Source organism: Meleagris gallopavo, chromosome 21 (genome assembly GCF_000146605.3).
Source record: "Meleagris gallopavo isolate NT-WF06-2002-E0010 breed Aviagen turkey brand Nicholas breeding stock chromosome 21, Turkey_5.1, whole genome shotgun sequence".
Lineage (NCBI taxonomy): Eukaryota > Metazoa > Chordata > Aves > Galliformes > Phasianidae > Meleagris > Meleagris gallopavo.
In genome coordinates this window covers 9,154,589-9,177,353 of record NC_015031.2, presented here as the reverse complement: position 1 = coordinate 9,177,353, position 22,765 = coordinate 9,154,589, and the positions used below count along the sequence as shown (strand labels likewise).

Here is a 22,765-nt window from a genome sequence, read left to right as displayed (position 1 = left end):
CGTTCTGGCCCGTGGGCCCCGGGAGGGGTCTCCTTTCTTACCTCCCCAGTTGAAGGAAGAGTGCTCCGTGCTGTGTGCCTGCAGTAAAGGAGGGTCAGCATCAGTGCCCACCACACGGAGGGACAGCGCTCGTGCTGCCCGTAGGACCGGGGCAGCTCTGATCCTGTGAGGAGACCGCTGCTCCAATCCAGAGGTTCATTTCATACCCATCGTCTTTCCCAGGGTTCGTTCTCGGAGGAGCGTTTGGGATCTTCACTGCTGGCATCGACACCAATGTGGGCTTCGACCCCAAGGACCCCTATCGCACCCCAACTGCCAAGGAGGTGCTGAAGGACATGGGGCAGCGCGGCATTTCCTATGCCAAGAACTTCGCCATCGTGGGCGCCATGTTCTCCTGCACCGAGTGCGTGGTGGAATCAGTGAGTAATGACTCTCAAACATTACATAAGGTTTTATTATACACTTGATCACCTTTCATGAGTCCAAGCCCCCTTGCACTGTGGTGAGGGATTGGCTCGTTTCCTTTTGCTTGCTCATTTAAGCTTTTCAGTTCTAAAGGTTTTCAGAGCTGTTCTCTGATGGAATAAGCAGAGCTGCGTGCAATAGTGAAGACCTTTCCCGTTCAAGTCCTGGATTTTGGCGTTACTTTTTGAAACCTAAGCTCCAAATAACTTCTTGTTGTGTTAAAAGATCAAACTGGGAGTTGCAACATGGCCATCTGAGCCTCCAAAAATTGTATGTGCAGAAAGGGATCCTTTGATGAAAGTTCTGAAGTAATAGACTTGTTTTCATCTTGCCCCTACAGCAAGAAGTGACCTCGTGCGGTTCGGCATTACAGCTATTGTCCATTTTCTTAAATAGGAAGATGAGTCTGTTATGAATGTCAGTACTGTCCTTTAATTGAAAAACACAATTAGTTTTTATATAAAAGAAAAGTATATCTGTTTGCACAGTGAAGCAGAACAAACAGATGTTGCACTGGTGAAAAACTAGTGTGCTCATGCTATTTCCATAGCTAATGTTTGCCCGCAGGCTGCTGATGCTCTCCCCATGCTGAGCAGCAGGCTGCATGGCCAGACTGTGCTCACAGTGCCTTTAAAATCTGTGAGCTAATTCCAGTGCACAGTGCTGCCTTCTGGGGGCTGTATGGATTCACCTGAGAGTCTGTTGTAGCACTGCATTGCACCACGCGGATGTGTCTTACCTCTGCTGCTGACCTGCTCCTTCCCCTCCGCCTGGCCGTGCAAAACCTTTTACAGTGCAGGGGAGCCATCTGCTGAAATCAGAGGGAAAAACATCCTCATGTGAAACGTCTGGAATGTCGCTTCATCTCCCTTGGTATTAGCACAGATGTCGAGTTGTTACTCCATATTTACTTGTTGTCTCTGTTTTTTAATTCCACAGTATCGTGGAAAGTCAGACTGGAGGAACAGTGTTATTAGTGGCTGCATCACGGGAGGAGCAATCGGCTTCAGAGGTTGGTGATGCCTGCTAGCAACTACTGTGATAAGACAGCAATTTGGTATGGTAACAGGCAGCATTTTTAAGGCAACACACACTGCAAATCTCTTTGTATGGGGTTATGTTGATGTCAGCATGAGAATGTGCTTGAAGTTGGCAGAATTGCCATCTCTGTCATTTTCCTGTCATCTTGAAAAATATGTGTGGGTAGAGAAGGCTGGTTGTACAGGACAGGGAGATCGGAGAAAAATGAACAGAAGTGACTTGAAAGCAAATCAGGAAATGGTGCTAGCTGTCCACATGCTTCTAGGGTGTCATGGAGAGGGAGCCAAAAATATGTTCTGAGCAACTTGCTGAAGTTACAGCTCTTGTGTTAATAGACTCTACTTATATATATTGTTTCACTGACAAGAACTCTGTTAACTTGCACAGCTTATACAATGCTTCCCTCCTTTCTCCCATCTCAAATCAAACAGGCAATTCTATTTAGCTGTGCAAGAGCAGGAGGACTGAGAATTTTCGTCCAGCAGGACCTAGTGGGGACTTCTTGGGAAGCTTTGACTGTTAACATCTGGAGAAGAGCCCCAGGCAGGAAGAGAACTGTGCTGCTGCTCAGCAGAAATATCAAACTTCACTTACTTATCTTTAAGAAAACAAAATCAAAAAGACAAAAGCAGTTTACAGAGCATAGAAGAAATGAAAGTGCTCTCAAAAGAGCTTCTAATTGAGCTTGTTAAGTTGTGTCTGTCCTGCACCTAATCCTCTTAGAGCATTCAAAGTAGCAGCTGCTTTTGCTGTCCATCCTTGCCCAACAATAAAGTCACTTGCTTTGAATCAGAGCACCCTGAAATCGGCAGTGGCCACTGCTATTTTATGTCCTAGCCTGTGCAGGGAGACTTAGCAACACGGCACACAGTCACTGTGTTACGCTAATCCAGATGTGGGAGCTGAAGTCCCATCTGTGCCAGGTTACCCCCTTCCCTTGGGCAGTGGCAGCATTCCCTGGTGGAGGACCTCCAGGTTCCTGCAGGTGTCAGCTTTCCAAGCCAATGCAGTGTAGGCTAATTGCTGCAAGGAATCTTTTTTTCCCTGTTTTGTCTCATTCTTTCCCACCCTTTTGCATTGCAGCTGGCATGAAGGCAGGGGTGATCGGCTGTGGTGGATTTGCTGCTTTTTCCGCAGCAATTGATTACTATCTGCGGTAACAGCAGGATCCCTTGGGAGCAAGTTTTCCTTGCGTTCCAGTGCTGCTGCTCAGAGCCTGCATCACGGCAGAAGAACCATCAGGCTTACCTTTCCACTGCCTTGGAGCCCTGATCAGTGCAAGCTGGATGATGCTGGCTGCTTTTCCTGAATGACTAACAATAATCTGGCTGCGAGCCTTGGCATGCTGCTTCAGGCAGGCCTGCAGGAATGTGCAAGGATGGAGCCAGGCACAGGGAGCAGTATCACCAGTACGGATCAGCTGACTGTCAGTTTCCAGGAAACAAGCCTGGACTCTGAGCTTTCTCGATCCTTTGGGTCTGATTTTGATTAAGTCTGTTGCTAGCATCAAAAGAGGCAGGAGGACAATCTTCATAAAGAAAGCAGTGGTTTATGTTACCGTGTGTTTGAATATGCTGCAAGTGTTTAGCAGCTCCTGGTTTGCAGCTTGCTGCTCTGTTGGGGAGAGGTAAGATCCTGTGGAGAAATAGTTTGTTCCAGGCTTTTCTTAAAATACCAACTGAAGACAAACCACCATCTGTACAACTTGTCTTATTTCAAGTACAGAACGAATGCCAGATTTCTTTACCATTTCTTAAAGGGGAAAAGCAAAAAGGAATCCTGTGCCTTAGGACCATGTGGTTCCTGGCAGATGAACAAAACAGTTTAAGGATAAAAAAGAGGTTGTTGCAGATGTATAATTCTCTGTAGCCATTTGGCTTGCCTGATTTAACCTCGCCCTGGGAGTACAAGCAGTTTTGCTACTGCTTTATACTGCCACAGGCTCACACCCTCAGTTCCAGCAGTTTGATGGCTGGGCTTTAAAGCAGAGTTGTGAGAATAAAGACAGATAACAAGGCGTTCACTTAGCACGCTGCCTGCTTCCCATCCTTTTCCTACACCACCTCTCAGCTCCCCAGTGTTAAACTGGGAGAAAGTGAAACATCACTTCTGCAGAATGCTGGTACTGAAGTCAGAGCACCTGCTCATGAGCTTGGCTGGCTGCTCCCTTTTGGATTTGCATTCTTATTAGCTGTCTTGTTTTTCTAACCAAACTCTGTTTTCAGACCTCAGGGGATAATTTTTATATTCAAAATAGTTTAGATGCTGTTTTAACCTTCTTTGAGCCACCGTGCAAGGGCAAACACCCACCCTTGCAATGGAACAGCAGGATTTAAAATGCACTGTGAACATCTAATGGGGGTTCTCCCACCTGCTTCCCCTCTGCATTCAGGGTTTGACATCCCAGGACAGCACAGCATTTGCTTACCTGGAAGAGCAACACCAGCTGGGTGTTTAGTGAGAAAGTGGTCACTTTGGTGACGTGCTGTCTCCCATGCCTACACGGAAAGAAGTGGGGAGACAGCTCCATGTGATCTATCAGCTGAGGTTTCCTGATCGCCTGATCTCCCTCGCTGTGCCTGTTCAGTATCCTCAGGCAGAAGCTGTGCAAGTCAGCTGAATTTGAAGCTTGAGTAATTCTGGGCTGATTAAACAAGCTGGCTCCAGACAGTCCAGGTTTTTTCTCCAGAATGTACTGAAATGCAAGGATGTAGCCCAAACCATAAGATGTCTCCTAAAAGACTGCCTGGCACAGTGCCCGTGCTTATACCACTGGCTTGAAACACAACTAGCAAGATTTCCATGACTGAAAGAGCAGCAGTTATGGAGCCACGGTGATCAACTCGTGCAAGCAGCAACACCACAGGGCTCCTTTTGTGCAAATGTTGGGGCTTTGCGTTTTTATTAACAGTTGTTTTTTTTCTCTTCACATGGTTTACAGCCATTTAAAGTTTATAATCTACAGAAATTGAAACAGAACACAAACAAAAATATATCCTTAACAACTTCTGAAAGTCAAATATTAATTAACAGTTCTATTCTACCTGTAGCTGCAAAAGTTCACCCCCCCCACCTTCCCCTCCTGTGGGGACAAACAAAGCCCACCACAGGGACAGCTGCCGCCTGCTGTACCGGGGCTGTGCGGAGTGGTCCCCGGCCACCATCACACAGGGGGATTTGGCTGTACAGAGCCTCCATCTGGAATGACACTATGGTGGACAGACTTGGACACATGTAACAAATCAGACACGTACAGGGATCCGTTGTGCAGTCAGATCTAATGCTCAGCCTCCTTCCTGGGTCCAGGGCCAAGACAGACGCCTGGTTATTTTCTGCTATGCTGTTTCCCTTCTGTTTAGCTGGTAGTCAAGAGGAGCAGGGGCTGGAGTGTGAGCCCTTTAGAGGGAGACCAAAAGACCTCCCCTCCTGTAGTTGCTTTGCTGGTGGGGGGCCGGCAGGTGCTGTCTTCCCCAGGGAGGTGGGCTTGAGACACACCTGGAGCATCGGCCGGGCTCTACCTGGAACAGTCTGATAGTCAGGTGGGTAAAGGCAAGGCTGGTAGTGGGGACATGCTTGGTCACCTCTCATCCATCTCCTTTGGCACAGGAGTGCGTGGGGCCACCGCAATCGAGGAGGGGGCTTTCCCCATGATAACACAGAGTGGGCTCACAGAACTGAGGCTTTGTGTCCCAGCAGGCACCAGCACCCACCTGTAAGGGCAGGGACACGGCCATTAATACAGCCTTGTGAGAAGCACTGCTGCCTCCGGGAGTGAGAGCCAAGGAGCCCACAAGGGCTTTCCTCCTCCTTTCCCTGGGCCACGGAGGGAAACAAAACCTCCCCTTCCTCACTGGGGCTTCGGCCAGCATTGTTGTGGGATGCAGATGGAGCTGCAGTGCATTGCAGCCAGGGGTTGGTAACCCAGTGGCAGTGCTTGGCTGGAAGGGGCACGTGCAAAGCTAAGGAAGGGATACAGAAATGGCAGGGAAACACTCTTGCTTGGCAAGAACAAGGCCTAGACCCTAGACCCTGTGAAGGGGAAATTGTGACACCTGCAGAACACCAAGGGAGGTAACCACCATGCTGCACCCCTGCAGGTGGAGCACGGGGAGCAAGGAGACTGGCCTGAAGCACTGAGCAGGGATGTGGTAGGGAGGCAGCAATGCCCTGCTTTGTGCTCTCATGGTGCAGAACCAGATCCAGGTGTGGGGTCCAACGGCGCAGGCAGCGAGGCAGAGCAGAGCCAAGCAGCAGCTGGGCACTGATAGGTGCTGCAGGCTTTGAGCAGGGTGAGATGAGGGCTGCTGGGCAGGAGTCAGCGGGTGGGAAGGAGTCCAGGAGAAAGTAAGCCAAAGGAGGAGCCTGTGTCCACAGCCCTTGTCAGTCACTACCTCATCCGTTGAACAAATATACATAAAAACAATTCTTGAACACAAGAAGGGACATAAGACACGACTACTTTACAGAGCGGCACGGCGCTGGGGCGGCACCAGGCCATCAGTACACAATTGTACAGGAGCTGCAGGCAGCACATCTCGGGTCAAGGCTGATGTCCTCAGGGGCCGCGATCCGGTCCATGGCCCTGGCAGGGAGCTGGGAGTGTTTGCAGCCGGTGCCTCCTCCCTGCGGGCTACACGTCCGTGGAGAAGTAAAGTGTGTTGCGTTTCAGCTCCGTGAAGGAGATGGGAGGATGCTGCAGGTAGTAGAGAAGGACCTGGACCTACGGTGGGCAAACAGGGAGTGTTAGGCCAAAAAGGAGAGTGCTGCCAGCATGCCCTGAGCAGCAATCCCCAGTGAGAACAGACAGGGGAAGCCCTTCAGGGCCCCCGCACTGCCAACTCGGCTCTTACCTGGGCCATCACATCGTGGGACCAGATGTCCGATGCCAGGGTGAGGTGTCCTTTGCTCTCCCCCTCTGAAGGTCTCAGCAGTGTTGGCCCAAAGACTGTGGCCAGGTTGTGGAGGGACATTTTGTTGATGGGCTCCTTTTCCGCTACCCTGTAGGATGGGGAGAGAGCACAAATGTGAGCCCCCAAAGCTTCACCCCCAGAGCACAGGCATGGGGCAACGTGAGGGAACAAACACCAAGCCTTCCTCCCACCCTGCAGCCCCAGCATTGACTGTTCAGACCCAGGGGCAGGGCAGAGAGCTCAGCCCCCTTCATGGCCTCTGCAGGAGCCGCCAGGCCTGGCTGGGAGCCCCAAGTGTGATGTGGCAGCGGCGTAGCCTGGCCTGCTTCTGATCTACAGAGCCTCCGCCCTGCCCCAGCCCCTGCAGGGCATGGGGGATGCACACTGGCCCCTGGCCCCATCTACGCCACACTGGGGGACTGCACTGCCATGTCAGCAGGTGGCCACACTCCTCGGCTGAGCCCCAGCCAGGAGAGCAGATGTAGGAACTGCCTGTGCCCAATTCTCGGGATGGAAATGGATTTTCCTTCCCCACCCCCAGCAGCAATCACTTTTTCTGTTTGCTTTTAGCCAAACCAGAGAAAAACAGTTCCCGATGTGAGTAACACGAGCTGCCAGTCCCATTCCCTAGCTCACAGCACACTGTGTCTGGGCTCTGCTGACAGCTGTGTGTCCACCATTGCTGCCCTTCCCTGGTCTCAGATGGGCTCTCCCTGCTCCAGATGGAGCCGGCACAGGAGCTCCAGCCTCTGCCATGCTAGATGCAACTACAGCAGCATAAGGTGCTGCATGCAGCTTCAGGATGGTTCTGCAAAGCTGAACACCCCTGCAGACACGTTACGGGGATTAGCACAATGTGCTTTGCTCCTGGACTGATGAGAAGGGATGCAGTGCTGTTTTCTAAGAGGGCACTGCATGGTTCCAAATTGATTCCCCGCCCTCTGCTGAGGCCACAGATCTCATCCCAGCAGCTGCAGGCAGGCTGAGGCAGCCAAGAGCTGCCTCATGCCAAAGGCTGAGCTGCCCTCCCTGCCGTGCACCACCAAGCTGTTACCTTTTCAAGTGCTCCAGCAGGAAGAGGAAAGTGATGAGGTTGGGGTCAGGCAGTGAGCGGAGAAGGTGCATCATGCAGTTCTCCTTGGCAGCAGGATCTGAGAGGGCTGGGGGCAAGGAGAGAGAGCTCAGGACAGGGCGTCCAGCCTTGCACGAGCGGGATGGTGGGGAAAAGCAGCATGGCCAGACCACTTCTTATCCCCGAGGCCTTACCGATGCCCTCCATAAAGGCAGGGTATAGTCTGTCAGTGAGGAGGGGCTCGGGCAGCTCCCGGAAATACAGCTTGAGCGTGCCAGCGATGGCGTTGATGTCCATGTCACTCAGCATCACCAGGATGTCCTTGTTATCTGGCCAGAGAGCAGAGCCACATGTGATGCTTCCTGTTTGCCAACACCTGCATCTCCCCAGTGCCCAATAAGGGGGCAGCACAGCTGGGTCCCCAGCCCCACGGCACTCCAAGAGACACCATGGGTCCCTGTGGATGTGACCATCCCACGGAGGGGACGTGCACCAGTGTGAGCATTAACCCAACTTCCGACCCTCCTGCTGCTGTTGGGAGTGGATTGTTTGGCCATGCCAGGGCTGGGCACAGCTGAGTGGTCCCTGCCTGCTGGGCAATGGAACGCGGAACAATTTGCAAATCCCTCTGCAACCTTGCCCTGACTCAGTGTCTCCCTGGGAGCCGGCCAGGCATGGAGGCAGAGCACAGCCATAACATAAACACCACCAAAAATAGGTCAGGGATTGCAAGGCTCCCTTCTGGGGGCTCAGACCCCATGCACCCACCCACACAATTTGCACCTTGTGCAATGCAACTGGCAGACCCCAAGCCTGCAGGACTGGGGGCTGGAAGGGTGCATGATGCCTGCAGATGGACAGAAGCAATCACTCACTCGCATCAAAGACAGCCTTCAGTGCCTGGATGTCCGTGGCAACGCCGGAGATCCTGTAGATGCCAACCTCCTCAATGCCTCTCTTCTCCACCTCCTCGATGCACTGGCGCACAATGTAAGGCACCTTGGAGCGCTCGCGCCTGGCTCAGAAAGGAGAGGTGTAAGCAGTAATTGCTGGACCCCACCAGCCCCACGTTCCCAGATCCCACAGGGAGTGGGACAGCAGCCACCCGCAGCCCTGCACACACTTTGTCACAACGCTGATTTTGACCCCGAAGACTCCAGTCTGCTTTTTGGATGGGGTCCTCTTCAGGCTCATGTCTCTGCTCGTGAACTTCATGGAGAACTCCACCTTGATCTGCGGGAGATGCCCCGGTTGTCATCTCTGTGTCACACAGCCCCACAGCCTGGATCCCAGCTGGCAGCTCCCACCCCAAGGAAGGGGGCTTGGGCCCCACTTACCCCATTCATCTCAATCACGTCCATGTGCCAGTTCTTGGTCTGCACAGCCTGCGGGTCCAGCTGTGAGGAGAGACAGCACGTGAGGGTCCTTGATTGCCCACCTGCCGCCACCCCCCCCTAAACCGCAGGTGGTGTTGGACACCAAAGGGGACAATCCGGGGTCCCTTGGGTTGGGGGCTGAACCCATGTGGGATCAGTCCCCCCTGAGCCCCCAGCTGAATACACACCCCAGAGACAAGAAATTTCCAAGAATCGGGACTATTTCTGGAGGCAGATTGATGGAACAGAACTAGGGCAGCATTTTCCATGCAGAAAAAAACAACATCTCCCAATAGCCAGGGCTATTTATAACCCCTGGGAATGACAGGCTCTGCTATTTCAGGCTTTCGGGCTAGCAGGGGACGCGGTGATGCTTCCCCTGGGCCGCAGCAAGGTTCTGGTGTTCCCAAGGCCCTGACACGGGTGGCAGCGAGGTGGCAGCGAGGTGGAACAGAGGTGTCCCCAATCCCCAGTGATGCGGGACTGGGGCAGAGGTGACAGTGCTGATTCTGGACCCAAAAGAATGGAGATCAGGGATCTCATCCCTGGAGACATGATAGCAGGGGTGAGGAAGGCTGCCACCGGCTCGCCTTCCCACAGGGATGGGGACTGAGATCAGGGGTTCTGCTCCCACCCGAGGGCATGGGGCTCTGCCAGAGCAGCCAGCTCTCACTCCAATGGCCTTTTGGGGCTTTTTGGTCCCCAGCTGGTAGCATTGATCTGTCCCCATCGATCCCTGTAATAATGCACAGGGCAGGCAGTAGGGCAGTGCCCGGCACTAATGTCCCCTCGGGGAAGGGGACGGGACGTGGACCTGGCGGGGGTCCCAGAGCCATGTGTGTGCAGCTGCCAGGCGAGGCTCATGCCACACACATGAGGTCACTCCTCAAGGACGTTGGAGTTTCCTCTGGCAGCTGATGGCTTGGGAGATGCTCGAGGCAAGCATCAAGATGTCCAGAGCTCTGGCCACTGAGCTATCATTCCCCTGCCACATTTTCTGGCTGCTCATGAAGCCAGTGCACATTGTGCTGAGGGGTGCTGGAGTCCCTCACGTCCCCTCTTGCACACCAAGACACCAAGTTGCCCTGGCTCCCTGCTCAAACCCAATACTGTGGCTGCTGGGAACAGTGAGGAGGAGGAGAAGGAGAAGAAAGGCTGCAGCTACCCTGGGCTCCCATGGGGCTCTACAGTAGGTTTGGACACAAAGATTATGAGACTTCAGCTGGACCGTGGCCAGCCCCAGCCCTGCAGCTCCACATCCCCTCCACCACAGTGCCACAGCATGCCTGCCACAGCCCCCTGCACAGTAGCACCACAGTTCTGGCCAGGGACCCTTGGACAGATGCAAGGGGCTTTCACCCCTTTCCCACATCTCCTGTATGGCAACGGCACAGGGGCTGGCTTGTTACTGCAGCCCCAACAGCGACAAGTGAAGCCATTCATTGCCCAGCCAGGTCAGGAGCCATGGGCCTCCGCACTCTGCAGCACGAGATTAATTGAAAACAACACGCACATCTGCCCCAGCCCCATCCCATGGGTCCCCTTGGCTCTGATGGCCCTGGCAGTGCACATCTGGAAGGGCTTTAGCAGGCTCTGAACAGAGCCATAATAAAAGCCAGGTTGGATGCTGCTAGCGCTGCAGACCTTACCCTGAGCATGCCGCGTTCCTGAGGCCGCCTGCCACACTACAGCCCCCCGCTTCCATCACTGCCCCACAACAGAAATGGCTCAGCTGGAGTCACCAAGCTGCCCTGCAGCTGGGGTGAGTCCCTGTGGGCTCAGGGCTGGTCCCAGTGCTCCCCAAAGCCTACCCATATCCCCATAAGGCAGTGTCTTGCCAGCCTTGTCCCCACACATGGGATGAATGTGAGCATCTGCCCATGCAATGGCTGGCAAACACCCAGCTCTCAGCAACTGTCACCATCACCAACTCCTTCTCCTGCACCAAAGGGAGCTGCCTCACTCCAGCACGACCCAGTAATGTCCCCAAGCTGGCAGAGAGGATGGTGCAGGTGATACGCTGCAGTCCCAGATGCCAGGTGCTGTGCACAAGCTTTGTGCTGAGCTGGACGCATGCATCACCCTGAAGCCAGGCAAACGGGTCACAGGTGTCTCTGTGGGACAACTCCCTCCTGCCCACAAGGACAGTGCTGTGACTGACACACCCATGCTGAGGCCAGCACAGAGGCTGTGGTCACTGCTGGTGGCAGGGAGACCCATGCAGTGGCCCCAGGAGCTGAGATGCTGCCGGGCACATCCCTTCTTGTGCCTCATCCATGAGGTCACTCGATGCCTCAGCCTGGGGTGAAGCCATTCTGAGCACTGCAGTGACTCACCAGCGTGGCGTCACCCCGTATCACCCTGGGAGTGAGATCCCAGCAGAGTTAGTGCAGTTGGGGCAATTCCACATCATTTTGGTACCTGAGGGCACCCAGCCTGGCCTCCAGGAGCAGTCCAGTGACCAGAGGATGTTCTAGATTCCCCAACCAACTCCTTGCCCACAGAGCTGGCAATGCCAGAGCTATGCCATTGGAACACAGCAGCCCCTATGCTAGCCCAAAGCAAAGCATAGCCCAAAGCAGCAATTCACAGCCCCATCCAGCAGGATGCAGGACGTGCTCTCCGCACACCAGGACCCTGCACACGGACTTGCTGTAGCCGAACTCCTTAGCAGGACAGCTCATGGTGACACAGCCTCTGCTTGCCTGTCTGCCCCGCATCCTGGAGCAGCAGTGGGAAGCACAACCCGCTTGGCTTTTGACCCAGCAACAGCCCCCGGCAGCCTCCTGCACAGCCCTTGCCGCCCCTTAATCCCCGGGAGTGGCGGCTGCACAAAATCGAGGTTAATGCTGCTGCGTCACAGCCAGCCCTGCTGCCACTGAGCCCCTTGTGCTGTTGACAAACTGAACCCACACGTGCCAGGGCAGCTCCTGTCCACCACCGCTCCGAGCCAGCACAGGAAGAAAGCGCCTGGTGTCACACAGGACAGCCTGAGATGGTGCTGTCCCCCCTGTACCTCATCATATCCCAAAGACAGACAGCACTGATGGGGCTGCAATGCAGCTGCAACGCAGCATCAGAGCGAGGGTTAGGGTCAGGGGGGCTGCAAGCCAAGCAGCACCTACCACCCATGGGGGAGTACAACACACCGAGGTGCTGTGTTTCCTCCCGGCCACTCGTGGGGTGTTACACCCCAAGCACATCCCAACCAGCGCAGCACAAAGCAGCTCAGCATCCCCCAGGGAAGAAGGGAAAGAGGAAAACAAACACTAAGAAGGCAGCTACTTCTAAAAGCTCCCAACGCATCCAAACAGAGCATGCAGAACCATCTCCCCAAAGCAAGCAGGTAGTGAGGCACGCCCACAGCCACAACCCCCCTCAGCCAAAAGCCACAGCATGGGAAAGCCATCCAGGTGCCCCTCACCTCCTCCCGGTCCCCCCGCACCTTCTGTCGCAGCAGCTTGCTGCGCACCCGGCCCCAGAGGCGGGCGCCGGTGGTGGGGGGCCGTTTGCCATCAGGCTCCTCTGCACCCGGCTCCAGGTGCTCCCCCCCAGGAGCGGGGCCACTGTCCGGCTGCACCAACACGTCGGTCATCACCACCGCTTCGGCTCCGCGGACGCGAGAGGAGAGGTTGGAGGACCCGAGGGTGGCTCAGGTGGGGGTTAGAATAGCACTGGCATTCCGGCTGCTGGGGCACGGAGCTCAGCAGTGGCCGGGGACAGCCCGGCTCGGGCAGCAGCAGGCTGGGCTCATCTTCAGGGTGTGAGCCAGGCTGGCGAGAAGCGGCTCGGCAGCCCCAAAGCCTCCCTCCCACTGCGAGGAAGTGACTCAAAGCAGCCCCCCCGGCGTCCCCCACGCGTTAACTCCCGCCCTGCCGCCCGCCGTGCTGCTCAGGAGGGTTGCGCAGCCTTGCCTGACACGGCTGGGGACACAGCGCCGGAGCATTCCCAGCCCTCTGAGCAGCCAGGCTGGGCCTGGCAAGAGGCACGGGGTTGGTGCTTTGGGGATTGCCCTGCCAAGCTCTGGGGAACAGGGATCCCTCCACACTTCCCCATCCTTTCCTGGACCTCATCACCTCCACTGCTGGGGAAGTGAGGAGGGGACAAAGTGGGGCAGAGTACAGAGGTGGGGTGTGCTGCCCTGGAGCATCACCACGGCTCCTCGTGGCACACAGGGACAGAGCAAAGTGATAGTGTGGGGACTTGCACAGTCCCCTGTCCCCATGGGGCTCAGCACCAGGAAAGATCCAGCCCCCAGGCCTGCATGGAGCACCCTGTGAGTCCCTGCAGACCCAGTAGAGCCCCAACACCACAGATCTCCTGTGGAGCCTCTGCCAGCTCTGCACCAAGGGGGCTAGCCAGGGGGTGATTCCCTGCAAGAACTGCAGGCACTGTGCCCATGACAACACAGCCTCCGCTTCCAAAAGCTGCATCTCCTCCCCTTGCCCCAAAATGCAGCCATACAGCCAAGAAGGGGCTGCTCCCTCCCGCCCCATGACCCCTGGCTGCCCTCCAGGGCTCTGAGCTCTCCTGATGCCCCACTGCTCAGCCCCTTGCCAACCTCAGACCAGTGCTTTCTGCTCCTCACTGCTAACTAGAACAAACACCATCTCAGAGACCAAATAAGAGCTATCCTGGGCAGCATCTCTGCCTTAGCAGCTCAGAGCACAGAGTAAGGATGCAACAACGCAGGTACCCGCAAACAGCAGCGCCTGTCCTGCCCATACCTGCTCCATTCCATTCCAAGTCTGTAACCGTGCTGGTCCTGTTGCAGCCAGCCCTGCCCAGAGCAATGGGGCTGGGTGATGGTTGGACACCCCTGTCCCAGTGTCAGAGACACCAGTGCATCCAGTCAGGTCTTCCTTGGGGCAAGCAGCCCTGAGGTCTCTTATCTCTTCCTTTCTTCCTCCAGGACTTTTGCATAGCAGAGACAAGCTGTGCTGTCCCCATCTTGATCCCCGCATCTCTCAGCGTGACTCATGTTTGTTGACATGGGCTATTTCAGAGAGTGCAGCTGGGCTGAGCCCTCCGAGGCGCTGAGCCCCTTCCCCGGCCTCTCGCACGCTGCTTGACCCCACATCACCCCTGCCCTGTGCCAAGGAGGGCAACAGATAGGAAATTTTGGATATGAATGAGCCCAGCCGAGCCCCAATCTCCCATCTTGCACCCAGTTTGGTGCTGACCCCACTTGGTGCCTCCATCTCAGCAACATTTTCATGCTCCTTCCTCCCTCCCCAGGGACCTGCCCTCAGCTACTTTCCCATGGAGCAGACAGCCATGACGGGCACTTAGAAGCACGCTCAGGTTGGAAGAACATGTCCCCAGAATGACGCTCTCCCCAGCATAGCAGGGAAGGCAGCCAGACCAGGGGTCCTGCCACGAAACAGGGTGGGCATTCCCTGTTGTCCTGCTGCCGCTCACCTGGGAGCATCTCAGGGCATCCAAGGCCTCCATCCTCCCTGCCTGGTAACCTCCAATCAGAGGCAGCTCAGCTGTTGCCTTGGAAACACCCGTTGCCATAACAGCAGCTGATGGAGGCGCAGGCGAGGCAGATGGTGGCAGAGGGGGACAGCCGTGGCCGGCAGAGTGGGACGGCTGTGCTGGCGTGGGAGATGTAGGGCAGCACACCCAGAGCCCTCCTTGGGGCAAGCAGGCACCCAGCTCACAGCCCCATCTTGGACAGAGCAGCCCCATTCCTGCAGCCCTCTGCCACCAGGGCAAGAATTGGATGCAACCCTCAGGATGATCATGGGCTTTGCCACCTCGCCAGGATCCCTTTGTGCTCTGTGCCTCTGCTAAGGCTACTGCATGCAGGGATCCACCCAAAGGCCAGATACACACCATCTCCCGGCCCAGCAGACCAGCCCCAAGAGGGTGAGAAGATGCCCGAATGCCCCAGCACATACCTGGATCTGCCCCTTGCCCATGATCTTGTCCACGATTTCATTGTTGTCCTTGTTGAGTTTGGTCTTGTCATAGCATTTCTCATAGCAGAGGATGCGCAGGGATTGGGAGCCTTCCAGCTCAATCTCAAACTCCTGGGGAGAGGAGAGAGGATGGCTCAGAACCAGCACCCAAATCAGCTTCAAAGCTTGCACTGGAAGGTGAGCATGGTCTCTTCCCCACATCCCACAGCCTACTCTCACCTCATTCCACTGCGGCTCTGTTGTGTCCCGAAAAACCCTGGTCTTGGCTTTGCTGACAAAATAGCCGAAGGAATCCACCTCCAGTGTGCAGTACAGGTCTGGGGGAGGAGACACTGCTGAGCATCCAGAAATGTGTACTCACTGCCAAACCCTGGGACACTGGGACAGAGCGGGGCCACATGCAGGACCGAGCTCCCTCCCCAGCCCCTGCACAAAGGACAGGTGCCTGCACTTACTGGCTGACTGCTTGAAGCCCTTGGCAGAGTGGACAATGACGTGCAGGAACCCATAGAGCCCAGGGGACTCATCATCTGCAAGACAGGGGGATGCGTTAGGGCTCTGGTTTTTACCATCCAGCACAGCCCCCGAGTGACACTCCCAGTCTTCTGCAGGGCTGTCTCAGAGGTCTGGGGAAGGCCAAGCATCGACTCCCTCCCTCCCCCACAACAGCCCCACTGGGCATCCCGATGCTGGGGTGACGCTCCCACCCCAAAGCCAGCCCCATGTCACAGCTGGGAGTGCTGTGTCCGGGAGCCCAGCTGTGCTCCCGCAGTGCCACCTGCTGGGGACATGTCCCCATGCACAGCCAGGGCCACCGCAGCAGGGACCCCTCACCAGGCCAGGGACACAGAATGCCCTCCCCACTGACACCACCGTGCAAAGAGGGGCCACCAGCCCGGTCATCACTCACCATCCTTATTGCTGGTGACTGGGATGTTGTGGACAGTGCGTAGCTTGAAGCAGGACCCTGTCAGCACCTGCAGCTCCACTGAGCTCAGCACAAAGGCCTGGAGGTCTGCAAGAGGACAGCAGAGGAGCTTCAGAGGGACATGGCCAGCACTGGCCCCAGGGACCGGATGGCAGTGGCTGCAATCACATGGGACCAACCCATCCCAGCATTCTGGGGAAAAGACAATCCATGGGGGCCTCAACAGGACAAGAATTACCTTTTTTCTGCAGTTTCTGAATGGCTTCCCTCCACTCGGACCTCTCGTAGTCAGAGGACAGCAGGAACAAGTAGCTCTGGAAGAGAGAAGGCAATGCTGCAGAGCTGAGACTTGTCCCTCCTTGGCCAGCACAACCCTGTGCTCTCACCTGCAGCCCTGCTTACCTTTCCGTTGCGGTTGTGGATGCGGAAGGGAATGGCGGGCGAGTTGAGGAGCAGCCAGAATTCATTCTCAAACATCTTCTTCTTGAGGCGCTCAATGGCACGGCTCTGCCCTTTGTTGGCTTTCTGCAGGCAGGGAGAGGACACAGAGGTTGAGTCGGTCAAGGACAGGCAGGCAAGATTTCATCGGTGTCCCATCCAAGCATGGGGATATCCTGACACTTCATAGGCATCCCATGCTCTCCTCTCACCTCCTTCTGCACCTCACTCTTGATGGCTGAGATCTTCATTTTCATGTCCTCCAGCTCGTGGTCGGGGATGACGTGCACCTGAGGGCAGTGCTCTGACTCCTCCGGCGAGGGGAACACCAGGTCGGCCAGGGGCACGTACCACTTACAGTCGTACTGCTGGTGCTTCCTGCAGCCGAGGTGTGAGCACTGAGAGATCCACCCAGCCCTACTGGATCCCACTGGAGGCTGAGGCATCCAGCTCATCCCCCCTAAACCCAGTGCCCTTCTTACCCCACGGCTGTCTTCTTCAGCTTGGCGCAGAGCAGCACATCAGTGAAGAGGAAGACGTGCCGCAGCTTCCGCGAGCCCTCTGACAGCTCCACCAAGAAGCCGTCCTTGATGAGCTGCCGGGTCTGCAGGGAGCAGGGTGGGTGTCAGAGAGGGAAAAGAGCATAGGGTGGCACACACACACACCCTGTCCCTCCTCATGTTTCATCTCACAGGTCCATGTCCCCTGGGTACCATTCTGTCTCCCTGAATGTCAGTAGGGTGCCAGCAAGCAGCAAGGACCAGGGCTCGACTGCCCCCCTGTTCCACCCTGCCAGTCTCACCTCCCCCTTGGGAGTAGTGACCGCTGTCCTCCGGGGATCGATGTCCTCATTGATGCTGGAGAGGAAGTTCTGTGAGATGCGGAGGGCGTCCTGCAGCAGTGGGTAGTCGGGGTGGTCAGACGGGGTGTGCTTGAGGAGGTCCTGGATGGGGTGAGGATGGAGTAAGCTTGGGGTGCCCCCCACACTGCTCCCCATGCTGTGGGACCCCAACAGCAGCAGGACATGGTTGGTCCAGCCAGGGGACACAGCCATCACAGGTCACCTCACCATCCCCACCTCGTCCCAGTACTGGCATCACACTCACGTGCAGAACAAGGGTGCTCCGGGTGACACGGTCAATGGGTTTGTACAGCAGTGCTGTGGGAGACACAAGGTGTCAGTTGGCACTGCCTGTGGGAGCTCAGCTCCTCACAGACAGAATCTTTCTCAGTTTCTCTTTTTGCTCCATGCTGGATCCTGTGTAGCTCCTGCTCCAGCCCCGCTCACCCACCCAATGAGATGCTCTGCAGCTCCCTTCAGCCCCAGCAGCAGGACCTTCCATATCATCCCCTTGTGGTGCTGGGTCCCATCACCCTGCAGCTGGTTGCTTGCACATCCCTCTGGGCTATTTATACCCAGACTGAGGCATCTGGATTTTCCCGGCGATTCGGATCACTTCCTCAAATTGCAGAGCCCCAGTAGGGAAGCGCTGCAACCAGGAGAGGAAGTGGGAAACGTGCTGACCCTGCACCGCGCTATGAGTCATGGAGAAGCTCCCAAGGAGCCTGGAGGAGAGTGCTGTCCAACAGCCCCAGGTGAGAAGACAAGAACCCCTCTGTCTGAGAAAGGACACGGGACTGTCCCCCACTGCAGCCACTTCCCCACACCTCGGAAAGCTGGAGCTCCTGCAGCACTCAGTGAGAGCCAGGAGGGAGGGGACGCTCAAGGTACCGCCCCGCCTTGCACAGAGGGAGGACACAGCCTCCTGCTGCCATCACTACGGGGAACACACAAAGCACCTGGGAGCCCAACGTGTCCCCAGGAGGGGCTGATCCGGCACAGCACCAACCCCCTCTCCAGCACCATCCCTATCACCGCGGTCCCCAGGGGCTGGATGACAGCAGGCAGAAAAGCACGGAGCCAAGAAGGGCATCGCAGCCTCAAGATGCTCACAGCATCCAACGAGCAAAAGGAGGACCCCTCCCCATAGCAACCTCTCCGCAGAGCCCCATTGAGCAGCTCTCTCCCCATCTCCACCACCAACACGAGCCCCATGGGCCAGATGAGCGCATGGCCACTCTGCCGGAGCCAGGCGGTTCAACAGAGCCCGGAACAAAGAAGAGCCCAACTTCAGGTTGCAGAGCACAAAGCCACCACCGTCCCGTAAAGACGTCAGCATCTCAGCAGGTGAAACGCTCCCCCCGCACCACAGCCCCCGCCAGCCCTCACCGTAGGTGCAGTTACAGCAAAGCCGGATGATAACGAGGATTTCCATGGCAGCCCCTTCTCCGCGCAGCCATCCCTGCCTCCCCTCGGCAGCTCAGCCCAGCTGCTGCGCCACGGCATCGGCCCTCAGCACAGCTCCCAGCATAGGAGGAGGGGGTGGGCAGGGGGGTGGGGCAGGGGGTGGGGGGCTGCTGCACGCCCCCAGCATCCTCACGAGGGGCGTCCCCCCCTACTCAGTGCCAGCGCTGCGCATGGGAACGCAAAAGGGCTCCACTGCCGGGAGCTGCTTGGTAATGCACCCGCAGACAAAAGGCTGCAGCCCCCTCCCCACGCCCGCCCCTCGCACGCATGCCGTACCCTCCATGGTGACGGACGTGTGGCTCTCCTTCGAGTCCTTGGGGCCTTTCACCTTCAGTTCCTAGGAAGGGAAAGGGCAGCAAAGCGGGGCTGGGGCAGGGATTCCTCAAGGCTGGGAGGCTCTGCTCCAAGACTCTCCCCCAGCCCCACAGGGCCTTGCCATAAGCATGGGGTGCTACTAGCTAAAGGTGGATCCAGCCATTCCCCCAGGTCTCCCCAAAGCAGTATCACAGCACTGGTCCACTGAGGGGTCCCAAATTGGGGGGCAAAGCCTGCAGGATTCAGAACAACACCCAGTGAGCACCACCAGCCCACACGGCAAAAGGTGGTTCTGCTTTACAGATGGTACCCAAAAGTCCCCAGGGCAGGGGGAACATCTATAGAGTGCATGTGGTCAGCACAGCTGTGGGAACAAAGTCCCCTTCCCCACCCCATGACACATGCTCTAACCCCATAGCATGACCCCAGCCCCACTCACCTCAGAGATCTTCTGGAACTGGTTGTTGCTATGGCTGCACTTCTCGGCTGTTTCCAGAGCAATTTTGTAGTTATCCACAAAGGCCTTGTACACCCCAAGCTGGCTGGCCTGTGAGCAGGGGGGGAGTGGGGTCAGCCAGGTGCTCACAGTGCCCCCTGCACCCCCAGAGGCCAGGCAGGGCCATAAACCACCTCAGTCTGTCCCTCAAGCAGAAGGGGATGTGGGTGACCCAGCCGAGCAAGGAGCATACCAGCTTCTGGAAGAGGTGGCCCATGGTGATGTTACTGTCCCACTGCTGCACCTTGGGGCACAGGTTGTCATAGAACTCCTTGTGGATTTCGTAGATGTCTTGGATCTTGTAGAAAATGGTTTCAATCTGCTGCAGGGTGAGGACGGGCTGTGATGTAGTGGCTGTGGCCTTCAGCGGCTTCATGGGCTGCCGAAGGAGAAGGGAGAGCGTCTGAGAGCTGGGCCCCAAAGACTCTTCCAGCCCAACAATGGGGATAGCTCTGGGACAGCCGTGGCCCCCAGCACGAGGGACAGTAACTGCAAGGTCTGCTCCCTGCTCCTGCACCCTCAGACTTGCCCATCCCAGCAGCCTCATGTTATGCAATTGCATCTCCACTGCAAGAGCCAATGGTGGCCATGGGAGGAAGCAGGGCTACAGACACTTCTGTGCTGGGCAAGCTGGCAAGGACTGCCCGGGAAGGAAGGACCCCACCCTCCATCCCTTCTGGTGACCCCCTTGGGGAGGGGGCCCGGCTGTGCTCACCAACAGGAGTGCCTCCAGCTGGTTGATGTAGATCTCCTCGCTGGCCAGGAAGCCGGAGAGCACCAGCTTCCGCATCTCCAGCCCTTTGCCAGCATCTCGCTCACCCTGTGCAACACAGCAAGGAGCCCAGCTCAGCCAGCAGTCAGCATGGCACAGAGCCCCTCATCCCCCAGCCCCAGCATCTCCACGAGGACACATCCCTTCCAGCATAGAGACACCGCAGCAAGGGCCTGGTACGTGCCTGCAGGACAGCACGGCCAGGCTGGAGCCAGCTGGGAAGCTGGGGCAGCACCGACTTTGCTTGGCCTTGAGCCCAGCACTGCAGGCAATGTTCCAGGCGGCACAGTGAGGTAAAACCCTCCCAGGGCAGAGTCCACAGGCGCCCAAAGAAACCATGCCTTAAGGCTGGCTTTGTGAGCCAGCACCACCCTCTTCCCAGCTAGGGTTTTCTCTGGGAAAGTGCCACCCCTGTGGTCACCACTGGCCTCTGCGTCACTGCTTGGTGGCATCAGGGCAGGCCCAGTGCCAGGGGCACAGCACCCATCCATGCACACCAGAAGCTTCTGCTCTACTCAGAAGAGATGCACCTAGCCATGACATCAGGCCCAGGCACAACCCTGAATGCCTCTCTCGGGCTTTGGACTGCGTCAAACCCACGCTGTGCTCAAAATTCCCATCCACTAAAGCTCACTCTCAGGAGCTGGGCTTTGCCAACCAGAACAGCACCAGGCAGAGACACAGCCCTGCCTTAACCCAGCTGTTACAACCTAATTTGGAGAGTGAGGAACACAACTACCAGCTTGTTGTTCCAAGCAATTTGGGACGGCTAAGCAGGACCACGGTCCTCTCTCTCTGCCAGCCCTGGGCACCACACCAAAGGTGCAGCAACAGCAGCCTCACTCGGATGCCATGAGCAGCATGAGCAGCCCCTCCTGGATGGAAGCACAGCCAGGAAGCACACGATACTCCTGTCTCACCCCATGTGGGCACCGCTCGGTCCCATCCCATCAGCCAGCTCAGAGCCCAGTGCTCCCTGCCCAGCAGTACCATTAAGGCCAGGCTGCAGGGAGCTCTGTGGGGGGAGCACAGGGAGCCTGCTTGGTGCTGGCGGGCTCGTTGCCACCATTAGTCATGGGCTCTTCCTGCTTCCCCTGAGGCTGGGCCCTGCGTGAGAGCTGAGGAGATAAGGGGGGCACATTTGCACCCAAGGCCCGTGATACTCCTGGCGACAGTGTCAGTGGGACCCCCATGGCCCCAACGGGCAGAAAGTCCACCCTCACGCAGGGTCCAGTGGCCACCCTGGGAAGGAGACTCCCATGGAGAACAGAGATGGAGACCTCCTCCATCCCCCCATGAAGCAACCATGCTAGGTGGGCTAGAAGGCAAAGGGCTGTAGCTAGAGACACCAGGACACCTCCCGGGCCAAAGTACCAGGGCTGGGAGCAATTTAGGGAGTTTGCTCATGGCTGTGCAGTGAGTCAGTGGCACAGAGTGGTCCAGCCTCATCTCGAGCATCCCAGCTCCGCCAGCACAGCAGCCCACCCCAGCAGGCACACACAAGCACTGGCTGAGCTCTTGGCACTCAATTCCCTCCCCACCCCTGCCCTGGGAAACCTCGCACCCAAGCCCCTAGGCCCATGCCAGCAGCAGCAAGAAGCCCATTTCCATCCCCACCCCATCCAGCACTGAAGCAGGGTGCCCCATGGGTGCCCACCTTCTCACTGGCCGAGAATGGAGACCCGGGGCTGGTGGGGGTTCCTGGCTCAGAGTCATCTTCATCCTCCAGGACTTTATCCAGGTACCCTATGGCTTCCTCTTCCTCCTCCATGGCCTGCTGGGCACCAGGGGGGCTGCGGGGACCCCACAAGGCTTCGGACGTGAGGACTTACGCAGCCGAGCCAGCCGGGTCTGACTCAGCCCTGGATGCCGGCCACAGCCTCTGGATGAAAGGAGCCATTATGGGATCCCCGGTGCTCCCGCCTGCCCCAGCTCAGGCCGTCGGCCCCGCTGCGGGGCTCTCCCCAGGCAGCAGCACAGCCACCCGCGCGTGACGGCAGCGGGGACGGCGAGGTCACCCGAGCGGAGACGGAGGAGCTGCTTGGCTCTGCCTTGGCCAACGCTTTCCCCGGGTGCCCCGCCAGCAGCGTAGGGCCGCTGCCCGCCGTGCCGCTCTGTTCTGCTTGCAGCCAGCGCTGCCGCTCCGCCCTGTGCTCTCGCTACAGGAAATGCACGTCTGGTGTGGAGGTGGGGCTGCTCACACTATGGTCAAGACAGCTCGGCAAATGTTTTTTCGGAGTTAGGGCACTGGGGAAGCCAGAGAGCAAGGGGGAACTCCATGGGGAGAGGTCCCCAACCCTCCATCCGCACCCCCATGTCCTCCCTGGACTCGCCAGCCAGAGCAGCGAGCAACAGAGCACCCATTCTGCCTGCTGTCACCCATGGGTATCCCCATGAAGGGGGAGAGCTGGATAACGGGATTCTTTAGTGACCCTTGAGGGCAGCAGAAGAGATCATGTCCCATTAGGACATCTGACCCCCCACTCTGAATCCCACAGATGAAGGCTCCTGGACCCCTCCCTGCTCCAGAAGAAAGCTCAGCAGGGAAATGGTGCTGATGCACAGTACTGCCCAGAGCACGCGGTCTACATCTAGCAATTCTGCAGGGCCTCGCTGGCCCTGATGAGTGGGGCAAGAGGGGATTGGAGATGCAGATATCTGGAGGAGGTAATAATGCAAGAGCCATTTCAGTTGTTTTCTCAATCTCCTACGCAAAA

General features: G+C 57.1%; 2 protein-coding genes across 3 annotated transcripts; one reads left to right on the top strand and one right to left on the bottom strand.

Annotated features, from left to right (window-relative positions):
• Positions 1–33: 33 nt before the first annotated feature.
• TIMM22 (translocase of inner mitochondrial membrane 22) lies at positions 34–3,534 on the top strand. The gene is made up of 3 exons (XM_010722097.3): positions 34–419; positions 1,405–1,477; positions 2,590–3,534. The coding sequence occupies exons 1-3, from the start codon at positions 336–338 to the stop codon at positions 2,664–2,666; spliced, it is 234 nt and encodes a 77-aa protein (XP_010720399.2). The 5' UTR covers positions 34–335; the 3' UTR covers positions 2,667–3,534.
• An 855-nt stretch (positions 3,535–4,389) lies between these two features.
• On the bottom strand, positions 4,390–22,206 carry ABR (ABR activator of RhoGEF and GTPase). 2 transcript variants are annotated; one of them, XM_010722098.3, is made up of 22 exons: positions 21,706–22,206; positions 19,992–20,096; positions 19,470–19,655; positions 19,220–19,327; positions 18,742–18,802; positions 17,264–17,316; positions 16,960–17,100; positions 16,640–16,761; positions 16,370–16,535; positions 16,122–16,244; positions 15,958–16,033; positions 15,702–15,806; positions 15,247–15,321; positions 15,011–15,108; positions 14,771–14,902; positions 8,826–8,885; positions 8,612–8,721; positions 8,364–8,503; positions 7,683–7,817; positions 7,471–7,576; positions 6,357–6,504; positions 4,390–6,226 (listed from the first exon to the last, which is right to left on the bottom strand). In XM_010722098.3, the coding sequence occupies exons 1-22, from the start codon at positions 21,817–21,819 to the stop codon at positions 6,137–6,139; spliced, it is 2,454 nt and encodes an 817-aa protein (XP_010720400.1). In that variant the 5' UTR covers positions 21,820–22,206; the 3' UTR covers positions 4,390–6,136. The 2 variants fall into 2 exon arrangements, with proteins under 2 accessions (XP_010720400.1, XP_010720401.1); XM_010722099.3 differs by lacking the exons at positions 14,771–14,902; positions 15,011–15,108; positions 15,247–15,321; ... (10 more) ...; positions 19,992–20,096; positions 21,706–22,206 and adding an exon at positions 12,310–12,659.
• Positions 22,207–22,765: the final 559 nt, after the last annotated feature.